The sequence below is a fragment of the Pistacia vera genome, unplaced genomic scaffold (assembly GCF_008641045.1).
Source record: "Pistacia vera cultivar Batoury unplaced genomic scaffold, PisVer_v2 Contig663, whole genome shotgun sequence".
In the NCBI taxonomy this organism is placed as follows: domain Eukaryota; kingdom Viridiplantae; phylum Streptophyta; class Magnoliopsida; order Sapindales; family Anacardiaceae; genus Pistacia; species Pistacia vera.
The window spans coordinates 243,853-260,051 of NW_022196516.1; the positions used below are offsets into that span (position 1 = coordinate 243,853).

General features: G+C 36.2%; 1 protein-coding gene across 3 annotated transcripts; it reads right to left on the reverse strand.

Annotated features, from left to right (window-relative positions):
• Positions 1-1,688: 1,688 nt before the first annotated feature.
• LOC116112513 (KH domain-containing protein HEN4-like) lies at positions 1,689-6,181 on the reverse strand. Of its 3 annotated transcripts, none has more exons than XM_031398647.1 (7): positions 5,640-6,181; positions 4,611-5,030; positions 3,785-4,036; positions 2,748-3,122; positions 2,547-2,620; positions 2,177-2,288; positions 1,689-2,071 (listed from the first exon to the last, which is right to left on the reverse strand). In XM_031398647.1, the coding sequence occupies exons 1-7, from the start codon at positions 6,078-6,080 to the stop codon at positions 2,060-2,062; spliced, it is 1,686 nt and encodes a 561-aa protein (XP_031254507.1). In that variant the 5' UTR covers positions 6,081-6,181; the 3' UTR covers positions 1,689-2,059. The 3 variants fall into 3 exon arrangements, with proteins under 3 accessions (XP_031254507.1, XP_031254506.1, XP_031254508.1); XM_031398646.1 differs by having other exon boundaries at positions 1,689-2,078; positions 5,640-6,180; XM_031398648.1 differs by lacking the exon at positions 4,611-5,030 and having other exon boundaries at positions 1,689-2,078; positions 5,640-6,179.
• Positions 6,182-16,199: the final 10,018 nt, after the last annotated feature.

Consider the following 16,199-nt stretch of genomic DNA (forward strand, 5'->3'; position numbering starts at 1 on the left):
ATTCCCAAAAATCTGAGTTTTTGGGTATTTTACTGTTTAACTTTTTTGGGAATACTAAAATTAGTATTCCCAAAACTGAAACAAACGCAACCATAGACTCCGTTTGGTTCACTTTTTTACACTTTTTAGAAAGGTTTTTGGAAAAAGTTAAAAAAAGTTGAATTGGGCGGTATTACGATGTAGGATTTGGAAATAAATAAAAATACCCCCTGTGTTTGTTTATTTACAAAACACCCCCTATGTTTGTTTATTTACTAAACACCCCTATAATAAAATATTAAAAGTTAACAAAAACACCCCCAACCCACCCATTAAATATGGATAGCCGACCACCACCGTCGGAGGGTGGCCAGAGTCGTCGTATCGGCGCATAACCGGTTGGATCTTGTCGGTCGTGCGCCGATATTGCCTTTTCCCGCCAGATCCACCATGGATTTGGCCAGCAAAGGCCAGATCTACGGCTAGATCTAGCCATTGATGGTCAGATCTGGCCGTATTTTCTCGTCAACGACACCCAAAGATACGGCCGTCGTTGATGGTCAACGACGACCATGTGTTGGCCATCGTTGATGACCTGCTACGGTCAAAGATCTGGCCGTCAACAGGTCGGTAGTGTGCCATTATACCAGATTCCAGCCATTTTCCGACAGTGATGGCCAGAATCTGGTAAATATAGGATGTTGGGGTTGTTTTTGTAATTTTTAAAAAATATTTAGGGGTTTTTAATTAAATTAACAAATTTAAGGGGTTTAAAAAAAGTTGAATAATATTGTGAGTTTTTGCAATTTTACTATTTAACTTTATTGGGAATACTAATAATAGTATTCCCAAAAGGGAACCAAACTGAGCCATAGTTCATAGTATTACACTATTACCAAAATGCACGGTCAACCAAGTTGCTAAATAAAGAGTAAACGACTTTTTTCCCACCCAAGGTTTGCCTTCATGACACTTTCCCAAACAAAACGTTTCAAAATACCACTTTCCCACCAAAAGTTTATATTTTGTTTACTATTCAAAATACACTTTTCGATTCGGTAGCCAACAGAGAAAAAACTCAGTCCAGGTTGTTAGGGTTTTTGAAGAGGGGATGCTAGTGAATCTTTTGGTGGTCAAGATTGGTCAGAATCTGACTTGATAGAGGTGGCTACACGTTTCACAAATCGTTCAATTGTCGGCGATTGATGAAAGTAAGGTTTGAAGAGTTTTGGTGAATAATGATCAGAAAAAAAAAATGGTGGTGTCGTAGGGTCGCAAAGATGCCGAAATCGACCAACAATTAATCAGAATATAAACTTTGGGCGGAAATATGGTATTTAAAAATTTTTTGGATGAAAAAGTGACATTAAGGCAAATCTTGTATGGGAAAAAGTCGTTTACTCCTAAATAAAAATATAAACGTTGGTAGGATGTATTATTTTTTCTATCTTCTTTTAGGATTTTGTATCGTCTACTTGATACTTTTTATACATTGCGCACACCATTACAGATGACAGAAATTGATGCTTTCGATCTTGTATTTCTCTCTTCTCTTTGTCTTCATCTTATACCTTTTTTTTGGTAAATAACTTTTAATACAGAATGCATATCGAAAATATGTTTAAAAGCATATGATTGTGTATGATGATTAAATTGCTAAGATGTGACCAAAATAATCACCATAAACACGCATTTTAAGCAAAAGCAAATTGCAAAAGATCATCATATTTACCTCACATTTCTTTAATCCTCAATTTTAGAATACATTTCTCATTTCTATTTACATAAAACTATAAACTGATCTCTGGACAACAATGGTGAACTACAACAATACTGAGACTATGGAACTAAAAATGAAGACAATTTATGATGGCTACCATGGTGTTATAGACCTTTTCGTTTTCTCTGATTGAAGGTAACCCTGTTTCACTTTGGTTGCTGCTTGACAAATGAAACTGTTAAGATGTTTGCCCGCAAAGGATGAATGCTTGAATAAGACTCTGTGCAGCACGCATTTGATCTGATGTTCCGGACACTACAACCACACCTTCTGAAGCCCCAGGTTTCGGGTCATTAACAACTACATTTGCACCTGAGATCTGATATATAGTATCAGGTCAAAATGAGCATTAATTCATAGGATATTTTTGTTGAAACTTTGGGGAATACAATTAATGAAATCAACATGTCTACTAACCTGCCTTATGTGACCCAGGTTACTGTTGTTCTCGCCATAAACATGAGCCATGAATGCTTGAGGAATCACAACCTCAACAGTGGTGCTAGTCAAAATCGGTGCATGATTTCCACTGCAATGAATAGAAATAGCCAAAAATCATAATCATGAAATTCCAAATCAAATCGTGAAAATATCTCTCTTTTTGATTTCAAGATATAAGAAGAAAATAGGTAAAATAATGACAGGGCAAGCATCGTGAATATGTACAAGCATAATATATATAAATGATAGCGCAGACAAAGCATATTATGCCAGCTAATATCAAGTCAACTATGTTGAAAATGCAAAAGGCAAAAGTTAGAAAAAAATTTATTCAAGAAAGGATTACCCTGCAAGGGACCCATTTCTTGCTGTATAGCCAGAAGCAACATCAACTCCCCTATGATTCCCACCGCTACCTGCCTGAAATAAACCCATGTATGGATCATTAGGATGATAATTTTAAAAGAAAAACAAAATAAAACAGTAGAAGCATAATTAAGGTTAAGTGACTAATTCATAAAGTTCAAACCAAGTTCAAGACATCAACCTGAGGACCCCAAGATCTTGGTGATGGTGGCCTATCAAATATATGACCATGTCCAGGTCTCTCACCGCCATATGGATACGGAACTCGATCAAAATTAGGTGGGCCCATATGATCCATACCATGTGAAAAGGATGGCTGGCGATCAATGGGCTGGGAACGGTCAATGCCATGGAAAGGTCCAACTGGAGAAGGATATGAACCTGGGGATGCTGGATTATGTCTTGGCCTGAATGGAGGAGGAGGCATTTCTGGAAAAGGAGGCAAGTAGGGTGGGCCATTGTTCGGAAAGTGTGGTTTCATAGGGAATATGGTCTCCCGCAGTCTGCTTGTTATGTGAAATAAAGCGTCCTGCACTGAATGGAAGTTGCCAATAACCTGCCAGAAAGCACAATCCTTAATTATCCTAACAGAGCTTCTTTAGATAATAGGAGAGCAAAAATTGGATCAGTGGATGAAAGATTCACATTCTGTTCATAAAGCATAAGATTACAGAAAATATTCCAAGTAAGTTATGAATCTCTCAAAAGAATTATAATACTATTTTGTTCAACATATAAGCAAGTATGACATTTAACTATGATTTTTTTCCCCTAACAAGTGAGAGATACTGTTACATTGGCCACTGTCAAATTAGATGTTCATTTACAAAAGTGTAAATGAAAGAATTAAGCATCTGAATTTTATTTATCCAGTCATATCACTGCAGCACTGTTACAGAAAAATGAGACTATTCTCCAGGATGATTCACATTCACTTGAGCCAGCAAATGCTATAAACCAGGGGATAAAGACAAACAATCACAAATCTATGAGGGTACAAGCTAGTTCACCAAAAATGGTCATAGCAAGGTTTCATTTACATAAATCTAGCAATCCAATATGATCAAAAGAAAAGGAAAACCAGTAGCTCAGAATTTATTATGTGGTGGTAGAGTGTTCATGTAGCCCAATGAAGTTAAGAGGTAAAGCACAACTATTAAAAACTTGAAAACTAATAACTAACCAGCTAGCAGAATGATGCCCATAAAAATTAATCACCTGTACAACTTCATCATTAGGAGAACCACATTTTGGAGCTTGTTCCCTTGGAAATACGCGTATACTAGCACCAGTAGCTCTCCTCATCTCAGAAATGATGTAGCCTCCTCTACCCAACAAACAACCAATCTGCTGTGAATGTACAAGAAGCCGAGCAACAACAGCATTACCAGGTTCAAATCCAATCTCAGCAATTCTAGAATGCACACGCATAACGGCATCCTGAGCAGGAGAGTGTCTCTGCTCGGAATTCTGCAACAGGTGAAACCATACAGAAAAATTAAGGAACACAAAATGATACTTTGGATTCAAAATGAAATATTATTAGGTATTTCAATCATTTAAAATTTCAATAATAATGACATGATGTTATATGAAAAGTATTTGATGCTCAAAGAAATCTAAGTTTGGTATAACATCATCTGGACTGGCTACATTGGAAATCTAAGTGTGATATGTTGGATGACAGATTAGATTCAGAACTCCCAGTCACACCCACCAAAAATAATCCACAAACCACCAAATGAGAGCAATGGTACAATATCGTCCTAACTCCTCAAAGACTAAACCAATGAACAAAGTTATGCCTAGAGAGCAACAAATAAAGATATCATGCAGGAACAGTTTTGAAGACTTGATTAATGGCTTAATATTATGACCATGACAAAATTCCCATTAATTAACCAAAAATTCAGCCCAAAGCTCCAAAACTTTTTGCATTAGTAATCAAACACAAAAAGCTCCCTAATTAGCAAAAATGAAGAATATTGCAGCTCTCCACAGAGTACTAAAGGAGTAAAATTCAGAGACAGTTAAGTTCCCATGCCTCTCGGGCAGATATCAAAACCACCCGCTCATCTGAATCGGGCACAACATCTGCAATCTTGATTGATGCACCAGTTTCATTTTGAAAAGTCCGAACTATAGAACCACCTTTCCCTATCAAACTGCCAACTTTGTCAAGATGGCACAACAGCTTAAAGACAACATCCTCTTCAAAATATATCCTGTTGTGTGCTCCAACAGTCTCAGGCCCTGGACCAGAAGAATAACCCCTCGAATGAAAACCAGGACCATAACCTCTCTGATGAAATGGCTCCACTGACGCCAACATAGGATTTCCATGGTGCAGCATCCCTGGAGGTTTTGTTACATTAGTGTTGGCTACATCTACTCTAGGGCTATCTTGAACACAACTCGAAACAGACAAGAGTGCTTTCTTTACAGCTGGAAAGCTTCCTGTTATCTGAAAAACCAGATGTCCACATAACTATACTGTAACGGCTAGACTAATAACATTACGAAATTTGAATACATAAGAATTAAGTTACAGGACAAATCAAGCAATACATAAAAATGCCAACGCAGCAAGTCCAATTAACCATTCTCTTTTTCCTTATATAGTTGATAACTAGAGGTCATTCTACCATGTGAAGAATCATTCAAGTACAGGATTTATCATCAATTGTTGCCGAGAGTCACCTCAAACCCATCCAAGCATCCACCTTCTGTCAACACATGGAACACCTATAAAACCCTCCTCCTAACACATGCCTGAAACTAACAAGTAACAAATTGAAGTGTTCATATACCTCCACAAATTAGGCAAAAACTATATTTTCTTAGCTTCATTAAATTGTCATCCTTTCATGCCTCTCCACCCATTACTCAATCCTATTATTCACTTCCTAAAACAACAGAAATTTCTCGATTTCTAAAGAACCCCAATTTTTTTCTTTTTCAATATTTATTCAAATCCGCAACAAAATTCCTACATTTCATGTCACATATATAACCTCTCCAGCAGCTTAAAAATAAAGAAGCATTATTATAACAAAATTTTAAACCACTTCACCTGAATCAATTCATCAGAACCCGCACCCGAACCCGGTATTTGATCTTTGGCTAAAACCCTAACTTGGGCACCACCTCCACTCTCACTCTCAATCTTCTCCACAACTTTACCAAGCCCTCTTCCAATTATCATCCTACACGTCAAATCTTCCACTTGTTCATCCTTCTCTCCGGCTTCGCCCTTGACTATTCTCTCATACACCCTCACCAATGATCTTTGCTCCGGCGTCCACGACTCGTCTTCTCCTTCTCTGTTAACATTATAATGATCTTTATTGGTTGCGGGGTCTAAAGTTACTACGATTATACAATCTTCACAAGAAGGGTCGTCCAGTACGCGGATTTTGGCTCCCGTTTGAGACTCAAGGTGGCTGATGGTGGACTCCGATTTCCCAACTGCGGCGGAGCAGACGAGCCGGAACTCGGTTGGGCCACTCTCCATTTGGGCTCGGACTTTGCGTTCACGCTTTGCTCATCGTGTACATTTTTTTGGTTGGAGCATAGTAGTGTACTGAAATGTTACAGGCTACTTTTCACGGTTCGATGGATTGTTAAAGAAATGTGTTTTCACATTGACAAGTCGATCAGCGGTTAAAATTGGCCGTTTATTATTAATTTAAATTTAATACAATTCTTTTATTTTTTAAAATAATAAATACAATAAAAGAAAACTAAAGTTTGATCTAAATATTTTTAAAATCAGTTTTTTCATAAGAATAAAATGTAAGGACTTGTTTGTTTTCACGTCCTTTTTTAAAGGGATTTTATATTCAAATATTTATTACTTGTTTGTATTCTTATTAATGGAAAAAAAAACCACTTTAAGATTTTTAAATTTTAATCATACCTCTTAAAACCTTAATCTCTATTAACCTATTTTATTCATGTTCTTAATTTACTTTCATTATAATTGACAAAGTTGATATACTGAATTAAAGAACCAAATTATTTACAAAATTAAAATATTTTCGTTATATTTTAAAAAATCAATTATTTATAATATAAACTATAAATGTATATATCAAAATTGAAGGATTTTTGTGTTAGATAAATTTTATGGATCATGAGATTGGGTTAATATTTTGTAGAGTTGGTTTGGTAAGGTAAAAAGCAGTTATGATCTTTTCGGGAGAAATTTGATCGATATTTGGATGATATTTTTTATTAGTTGACTGTAAAAGTTTTTGTATGGATTAAAATAAAATCAAAAGAAATTGATGAAATGAAAACATTGGGTGGAATTTTGTTGGAGTGAATGTGATAAGTTTATGAAGTTTTGTAGGTTATAAGAAAATTTTATAAATTTTGTTTTATGCATGTAAAATTAATGAGTTTTGGGTGATTTATAATATTTTAGTTAAAGGGTCAAAACGCCATTTTAGTTTTTAACAATTATTTTTATCAGTAGGAGTTAGGGTGGCATTTTTCAAAATATTGGGTACTTTCCAAATCGTCAAATATGTGGGGTTTTTAATTATATATATATATGGGGAGAACGACCCAAGGTTTGGCGAAACAATACTTTCTCACCTGTCAAGTTTCAAATCAACACTTTCCCACCCACTATTATATTCCGTTAGGAAAATCCATTATTATTTGACTATGAAGACAAAAATACCCGTTACTATTTGATTTAATAATTTTTTTATTATTTTATAGAGGTCAACAATTCAATTACCAAAACAGTAAAACCTCTTTATAGTGATACTTTATATAAAAATAAACTCTACATAGTCATAAAAAATTATATTCTCAATTTGAGATAGTTATAAATAAGAATAAACTCTACATAGTAATAAGTTATAATTTTTTTAATTCCTGTCTTAAGGAAAGTTACCTCCACATAGTAATAGTTATCTGTATATTGTAAAAAAAATATATAGTATGTTACATTAAAGGTTTAAGATGAAATAAAATATTTATCTGAAATTGTTTGAGACAATAATTTATGCTTTAGAGTTGTTATTACATCTTTTAACTTGTGGGTATATTACCTGGCATGAACATTTTCTTGTTAAAGCCAAAATATCTCTAGCTTCTTAACATGAAATTTTTCGTATTTCCGTACTATTATCCTCATAATTATTTCATTTCTCTTCTTGTTTAATTATAGAAATGATTTTGTTCTTTTGTTAAAACATAAATGACTTGTTACTCATTTGGATGATTAAGGAAGACATTAATATTCATTCGATTAGTGTAGTAAAGTTATTGAATCTGATCACTCAATTTTACAATGACTCTTTGATTCTTCTCATCCACTTCATTTATAACTTGCAATTCATCGACATTGGGGGCTCCTGATTTTGTAATGCTTAAAACAATTGACAATTGTCTATGACTTCACATCAATTGTCATGCAGTAATTACATTTACAATTTTATCAAGGACAATTATCTTTGTTGGTTTCAAAACACGATCTTCTATCCGTTTCAAAAGTAGGAAATTGAATCGCTTAATTGAAACCCTAATATTATTAAAACATGAATTGAAATCCTAATATTGTACTACTAAAACATGAATTTTGAAATAAGAAATTTTTTTAACTACACCTCTATTAAGTTATAACCTCCTCATAGTAATAAAATTAGTTAGTCCAACCATTATGACTATAGAGAGGTTTTACTGTATATTCACTATTTTAATATAAAATTATTGATATACCCCAACTATATATTTAAATTTAAACTACCAATTTGTCCTCCAATTTTTTTATTAAAAAATGAAGTTAGTATTAGATTTTTAAAATTTGAAACCTTTAAAATTACCGATTTGTCCTCGCATTTATATTTTGTCAAATAAATCTAAGTAATAGCATTAATGATTTACTTAAAATAAGAATCCAGATTGTAAAATTACAGTGCATATAAATAGGGATGGGCATAAGACCTGGCCCCATCGGGACCCACCCCACCCTGGCTCAAACGGGGTGGAGTTTCACCAAATCATTCGGGAATTGGGCCAAGATCGGGCCCAAAATTAGTCCTAAAATTCGGGGAGGGGACAGGGCCAGGATAGGTCTTGCCCCGGTCCAGCCCCATTTTGTTCCCGCCCCGAAATCCCCGGCCCAGCTCGTATATATGTATAATATGTTAATGCTATAAAACAAAAGTTATACATTCGACATTATACATTATACTTTATATATGGTATATAAGTATAATTTATATAACATATATATGCTATACATTATACATAATATGCTATTATCTATAATCATATGTTAATACATAATATATATGTTATATATATGTAATATATCATTTGGTGTTTTGATTGATTATAATAAATCAAGAAATCATTATAGATTTAATTTCTTTTTGGATGGTATATTATAATTTGGAGAAAATGGTAATAAGGACACAAAAGCCCCAAACGGGGAATCCCCGAATTCCTTGTTTGGGGAACGAGCTTTATTCGGGGATTCCCCGAATAGGCTACAGGCCGAGATCGAGGAATCCCCTTGGGCTTTCGGGCTGGGGCTGGAGATAGGGGTCCCCGACCCTGCCTCGGCCTGTGCCCATCCCTATATATATATATATATAAGAAATTTTATCAAGTCAAACTCAATAAATATATGGAATTCAATACATCAAAAGCAACTTTTCCAGTTTCTCATTCATTTCTTAAAATCCAAAAAGTTTTGCTTTCACCCTCCCACTTTTTAGCTCTTTGAAGCTTGCTTTTATTTTGCTTTCTGGATCTTCAAAACCTTCTTTACAATCTTTTGCTCTTCCAACAAGAAAGCTCGAATTTGATGTATTATTTTCAGTCAAAGTTACCATCTTCCAACTACCTTAGGAAGGTATTCTCCATTTAACTCAGCGTCAACGCATTTCTTCACCTTATCTTCACTGAGTTTTGGAGTTGCCTAAAACAGTCCAGAATTACATAAAAATTAGCTTGAATGAAACTTACACAAATATGAATTTGCAATCTATCAATATAGAGAACAACAAAATAGAAAAAATATGTATGTTCCAAAACGAGTTAGTGGTAGAAAAGAACAATGATGAAGTTCATACCCATGTCACAAGGCTCTGCTGTCCAGCAGTAGAGTATGATCAAACAGGCTTCCGCCAATTGAGAGTTCTAGCAAGACAACACCAAAGCTATAAACATCACTCTTTGCACTCTTCTATCATGTCATAGCATATTTGCAATCCAAAATTAGATATTAAGGCCGGGAGTATTTATAGGTTCTCTAGAAAAAAAAAATAAATAAAATAAGAAGACATAATTTTCCAAACCAAGGTTTCCAGTGTGCAAAGTAATTCTCTAGATAATCTTCTTGTTAATTGATGAGTGGTATATACAACAATGACCATACATAAATTGCATCTTGTTATTTGTGAATGTTAAATAGTGTCAATTGGATTCAATGTCCTCTTTGTGAGGATTTCTTCTCATTATATAGGCACAAATTTGCAATATACAAGGCTAGAATCAAGCCTAAATTACAGCAGAAATATCTGACTAAATTACAGCTATTAAATCTGTCTATACTAAAACTATGTCTATATACAGAATCTGACTAAATAAGGAAGTATATATGTATAACTGGTGAGAACTAATTAAGGAAACATTGAGCATATCATGGTGACACCCCCCCTCAAATTGATGTTGGTAGGTTAAGAAGCATCAATTTGCCTACAAGAAACTGATGACGTTGTCGTGTCATGGCCTTCGTAAACACATCTGCAATCTGGAGGTCAATAGAAATATGAGGAAGAGAAATGATATGAGTGTCTAATACTTCCTGAATGGAATGACATCCACCTCAATGTGTTTGGTACGCTCATGAAAGACGGGATTGGCAGCAATCTAAATGGCACTAGTGTTGTCAACATGTAGAGGAGTATGATCAGATTGAACACAACCAATCTTAGCAAGGAGGCCACGAAGCCAAAAAATCTCAGAACAAGAAGTAGACATTGCAAGGTATTCAGATTCGGTGGAAGATTTGGACACGCGATCTTGTTTCTTACTCTTCCAAGATATCAAAGAGTCACCAAGAAACATGCACCCACCTGTAACAGATCATCGCATATCAGAACATCCTGCCCAATCTGCATCATTGTAAGCCAGAAGCTGAAGCCAAAGAATATCTTCCAAGATATCAAAGAGTCACCAAGAAACATGCACCCACCTGTAACAGATCATCGCATATCAGAACATCCTGCCCAATCTGCATCATTGTAAGCCAGAAGCTGAAGAGGAGTCTTGGTAAGGAAGAATAGGCCACGACTAGGAGAACCTCGAAGATATTGAATGATACGACGAACGGTAGCTAAGTGTAGATGACGTGGAGCCTGCATGAACTGATTAACTTGCTGTACTGCAAAGGAAATATTAGGACGAGTAATGGTTAAGTAGTTCAGGCTCCCTACTAACTGTCGATACATAGTAGGGTCGGAAAGGAGATCACTCTCTTCCCGACGATACTTTGTGTTTACTTCCATAGGAGTATCCACAGAAGAAGTATCTTAAAGACTAGCCAATGCAATCAGATCCTGAGTATATTTATGCTGATTCAAAAAAATGCCAGAAGAATCAGTATGAACTTCCAAGCCTAAGAAATATGTAAGGGAACCAAGGTCCTTCATATGAAATGAGGCTTGAAGATGTTACTGCAGTCCGGTGATCAAGCTAGAGTTTGTGCCAGTAATAACATTATCATCAATATAAACCAGAAGGAGGACAATACCAAGAGATGTCTTGCAGAAAAATAAAGAAGAATCATATGCACTCTGCTGAAATGAAAATTGGAGCAAAGTGGAGCAGAATTTATCAAACCAAGCCCAGGGAGCTTGTTTCAGCCCATACAATGATCGTTTCAACTTACAAATATCTGAGGAAGAAGAGGATGACAAACCAAGTGGAATGGTCATGTATATCTCTTCTTTGAGATCACCATGAAGAAATGCACATCCATCTGATGAAGAGACCAAACTTGGGATGCAGCAACAGATAGGACAGTCCGTATCGTAGTCATTTTGGCAACTAGAGCAAAAGTCTCCGCATAGTCCACCCTATATTCTTGTCTATTGTCAAATGCAACCAACCTGGCCTTATACCGATCCAGAGTTCCATCAGAACGCGGCTTGATAGAATAGACCCATTTGCAACCAATAGCTTTTACCTAAGAAGGACAAGAGACAACATCCCATGTATGATTATCCTAAAGAGCCTAAAGTTCCTCGGCCATCGCTGCACACCAACAGTCATGTTTAGCTGCCTCAGAATAACCTGATGGAATGGGAATAGTAGACAGAGTAACATGGAGAGAGCTATGAGAGAAACCATATCGGTCTGGTGGACGAGACACTCTGGTCGGGCGGCGAGGAACTAGGATAGTATCCGGATCACCCGTAGAGGATTCAGTTTGAACAGGTTCAAATGGCGGGCCAAGCTCAGGAAGGGGCAAAGTACATTGTCGTCTTTCATATACAAGCCCAGATTTGAATTGGTCAATAGAAGGAGTCAAGTCATCAAAATGAGGCAAAACATTTATCTCAGGCAAAGACTTATCATGAGAAGGAAAGAATAACTGATTTTCAAAGAACACAACATGACGGGAAATACGAAATCGGTTAGAGCATGGATCATAGCAAACATAGCCTTTGTGTGAAGTACTATAATCCATAAATGCACATCTAACAGATTGAGCAGATAATTTATGTCGTTCATGAGAAGGCAAATGAACAAAACAAACATNTTAAGAGAGAATTTTTTTCCAAGCTGATCAATGATTCTTTCCACAAATGGCGAATTATTTCCAGTAATTACCAAATCATCAACATACACTAAACAAGAACAGAATCATGATGATACACAAATAGAGATGAATCAGATTTTGCATTCATAAAACCGAACTCAAGCAAGGCATGTTTGATAGCTGAGTACCAAGCACGAGGTGCTTGTTTGAGTCCATAAATTGCCTTTTTAAGGCAACACACATACTCTGGTTTTTCTGAATCCCGAAAGCTTGAGGGCTGTTTCATGAAGACTTTCTCGGTAAGATGACCATTCAAGAACGCATTGTTTATATCTAATTGTCTAAGTGACCATCCCTACATCACAACAATAGATAAAATTGTTCTAATTGTAACGGGTTTTACCACAGGGCTAAAAGTCTATTTGTAGTCCAAATTAGGCCTCTGATTGAAGCCTTTTGCCACAAGTTTGGCTTTGAACCGATCAATTGAACCATCCGCATGTCGCTTAATTCGAAAACCCATTTACATCCAATTATATTGCACCCTCTCGGTGGTGGAACAAGTTGCCATGTATCATGACTCACGAGGGCAGTTAATTCTAAGGACATGGCTTCACGCTATCTGGGGTCAGAGATGGCCTCAAAGACTGTGTTGGGTTCCAATGATGGAGGGATGGGATGCTTGGTGACCAAAAAATTTTTTTTTGGTCGGTAAATGTTGTTCATTGATCGAGTTACCATATTATGTGTGCGCAAATCAATAGGAGATGGCATCACAAACTCGGTTTGGATATGAGCAGATTCATGAATTTTAGAAATAGAAAATGAAGATATTTCTTGTGCAATCAACGAAGATGAAGGAGAGACATTTACCTGGGAGGGAGTTAGTGCCAGAAAGGACGCTACTAGAGGTGAGTGATCCGTGAAGGTACCCATTGCCAGAATCATGGGTATTGCCGAAGGAGAAGATACTTTTGGCAAGGAAATCTGCACATGAGAGTGATTTTCAAGTGAGCACATGGNCTTCACACTTATTGTTCACATCGTTACAAGCAAATGAAATAACATTAGGAATGGAAAAATGCATAAGAAATAAACGTCCAACTTTAGACCCCTTCGCAAGTATCTTGCCCGACGCCTGATCTTGCACAAGACAACCATCACGAGAAAAACGAACATCATAGTTATTATCAACCAATTGCCCGACTGAAATAAGACTGGTAGAAAGCTGAGGAGATACAAAAACATCTCTAATAGTGGAATCAATATCCCCAATAGCATGAATAGGTAATTGACAACCGTTAGCAATCTGAATATGGGTCGATCCAGTATAAGTTTGAACATTGTTAAGAGTATCAGAAGAACTAGTCATGTGATTAGATGCACCCGAATCAATAATCCATGAGGGAGAAAGTGAACCGTTACCTTGCAGTCCTAAGGTTGAAAATGCGAAAATAATCATCTGTCGTACCTTCTCAGTAGTAAGAGCAGAGAAATCACTAGTAGTAGCAGAAGAAGCGGAATCCACAATAGCCTGATAAGCATTGGCCTGACGATTCTGGGAACGAGTAGGACACTCCTTGATAATATGCCTCGGTTTCTTACAGTAGTGCAAAATTTCTGTGTATAGTTGGTAGAAATATGCCTGTATTCCTTGCAGCTGAAGCATTGAACTTTCCGCATGTCTCGTCCCTTGCCTTTTCCTTGAGCAACATAAGTCACTACATTGGATATCATTTTGTCATGCTTATAAGCAGAGTGGGTGGTAAGTCGTTGCTGCTCATGAAGTAACTCCCCAAAACAGATATCCAAAGATGGCACGGGATTGCGATTCATCAAATTAGAGTGAGTGGCTTCAAATTCAGGTCGTAACTTCATTAAAAATTGATCTCGCTTGCTTTGCGCATGAATTTCCTGCACAACTGAGAGAGATTCTTTTGGTTCCTTGGCATAAATAATGTCAGTAAGTTCTCCCCAGATATTATTAAATCCAGAAAAATAACCCTGAATGGAGAGATCACCTTGAGTATAACTAGCAATCTTGTACTCTAATTGAGAACGTCGAGCAATATTGTCGTGATTATATACTTTTTTTAAGTATTCCCACATAGATTTAGTAGTCTATATGGCCTTAGATTAAGAACAATAATAGGATCCACTGATCCTAAAATCCATGTCATCACCCGAGCATCTTTGGTCTGCCACTGAGTCAGTTTAGAAACATCAATAGAAACCTGATCAGTCCCATCAATCATGTACCTGCTAGGGAAAGTAAGAGATAAATAAGCTATTAAAAGATACAAAATGAAAAACTCACTCAAAGAGAAGTCAACAAGATTAGTTGCCACAGCCATAGCAGCCCTAGTACATGATCCACCATGTACTACAAACCTATAAGCCAGTTCATCCACCACCGTTTTACCAACGCAAGTGCCACGTCCTTCCACGAGAGTCGAAACCACCGTCACCGTTCTAGAAGCTGCATCACTTGGATTCGCCCACTTCGAATGGTTGAGACCAGTAACATAACCTCGATATCAAATCTATTAAACAAACACAAATTAACAAATACACAAAAAAAAAAACATAAATATATCATTATTTTATGACCTAGGCAGCGAACGAGAGAGCGTACACGTCGGAGACGGCGAAGGTGAGAGAAGTGAGAGAATGAGGAGCCTTGGGAGGAGCAAGTTAAGGCGAAGGGAGAAGCTGAAGCTTCTCAACGAAGGCTCCAAAGTCTTCTTTAATGTTCTTTTCGAGCTTTTCTATGACAAGGAGAATTCCGGCGTGAGAAGCCATGGCTGAAGTGAAAGGAAGATGAATCGCTGGTTTCAACCCTTTTTCTTTGCTCAGTCATCGTCTTCAACAGTCGCCAATCACCAACCCTAGCTTCGATTACAGAGAACATGGAGAAAAGGCAAATGGTTTTTCCACTTTTCCTTTTTTTTTTTTTTTTTTCTAAGCAAACTTTAGTGGGATACGTGGCAACCATTTCAATTTTTAAACTTTGATATTTTGCGGTTTGATGTAAATTGACCATCGTGCCCTTCTTGAGAACGAACTTTGCTAACAGAACATAACGGTGGGTGGGAAAGTGTCATTTCGCCAAACCTTGGGTGGGAAAATGTCGTTCTCCTATATATATATATATAATTTTGCCAATATTTTGGGTTCTATAGACTATAGTTTGGCAATTTAATTCATTATTTTTTAAGTTAATTTTAACATGTGTTCCAAAGATATAAGTTAAGACTTTACTAAATATATATTAATCTCAACGTAATTTTATATTTTTGTTATTTTAAGATGTGTTTTAAAGCTTATTATAAGATCACAACAATTTTGACAATTACGGTTGATCAAATTCTTAAAAATTTTGATCCAAATAAGATAATTAAATTCATTATTTGTGTTGATGCAATTTTTCACACCAACGAGAAGTACGTATGATTCGGGATGAATCTGTATAAGACCCATAGATTTGATGCTGGATTGATTGAAAAGTAATGATAAAGCACAATCACACAGAACATAAGAATTTTTAAAGGGTTTCAGATGCTTACAAATCAATTCTACATCCACTTTTATGTTATTGAGAGTTCATGAGAATAGGAAAAGTTATAAAAAGTTATCTCAATTAATTTTCCGAGTTGTCTTTTTGCTCAATCTCTAGTGAATGAGTGCAAAGCGTATTACATGTTGAGTAATGTGCGTTGTGTGTTATGTGCCCCCTGAATAGACTGGGGCTTGGGTTTATGTATTGCACCCATTTTAAGTTTGAATAGAAAACAAATACGAAAGTTTGAATAGAAAACAAATACGAAATCAATAAAACAGGAG

Excerpts from the sequence above, each read along its gene's own strand:
- LOC116112513 (XM_031398646.1), bottom strand. The coding sequence starts at position 6,080 with ATGGAGAGTGGCCCAACCGAGTTCCGGCTCGTCTGCTCCGCCGCAGTT. Across the intron at positions 2,621-2,747 it reads CAAGATCTTGGGGTCCTCAG|GCAGGTAGCGGTGGGAATCA; the intron begins GTTGATGTCTTG and ends GGTTTATTTCAG. Across the intron at positions 2,079-2,176 it reads ACCTGGGTCACATAAGGCAG|ATCTCAGGTGCAAATGTAGT; the intron begins GTTAGTAGACAT and ends ACTATATATCAG.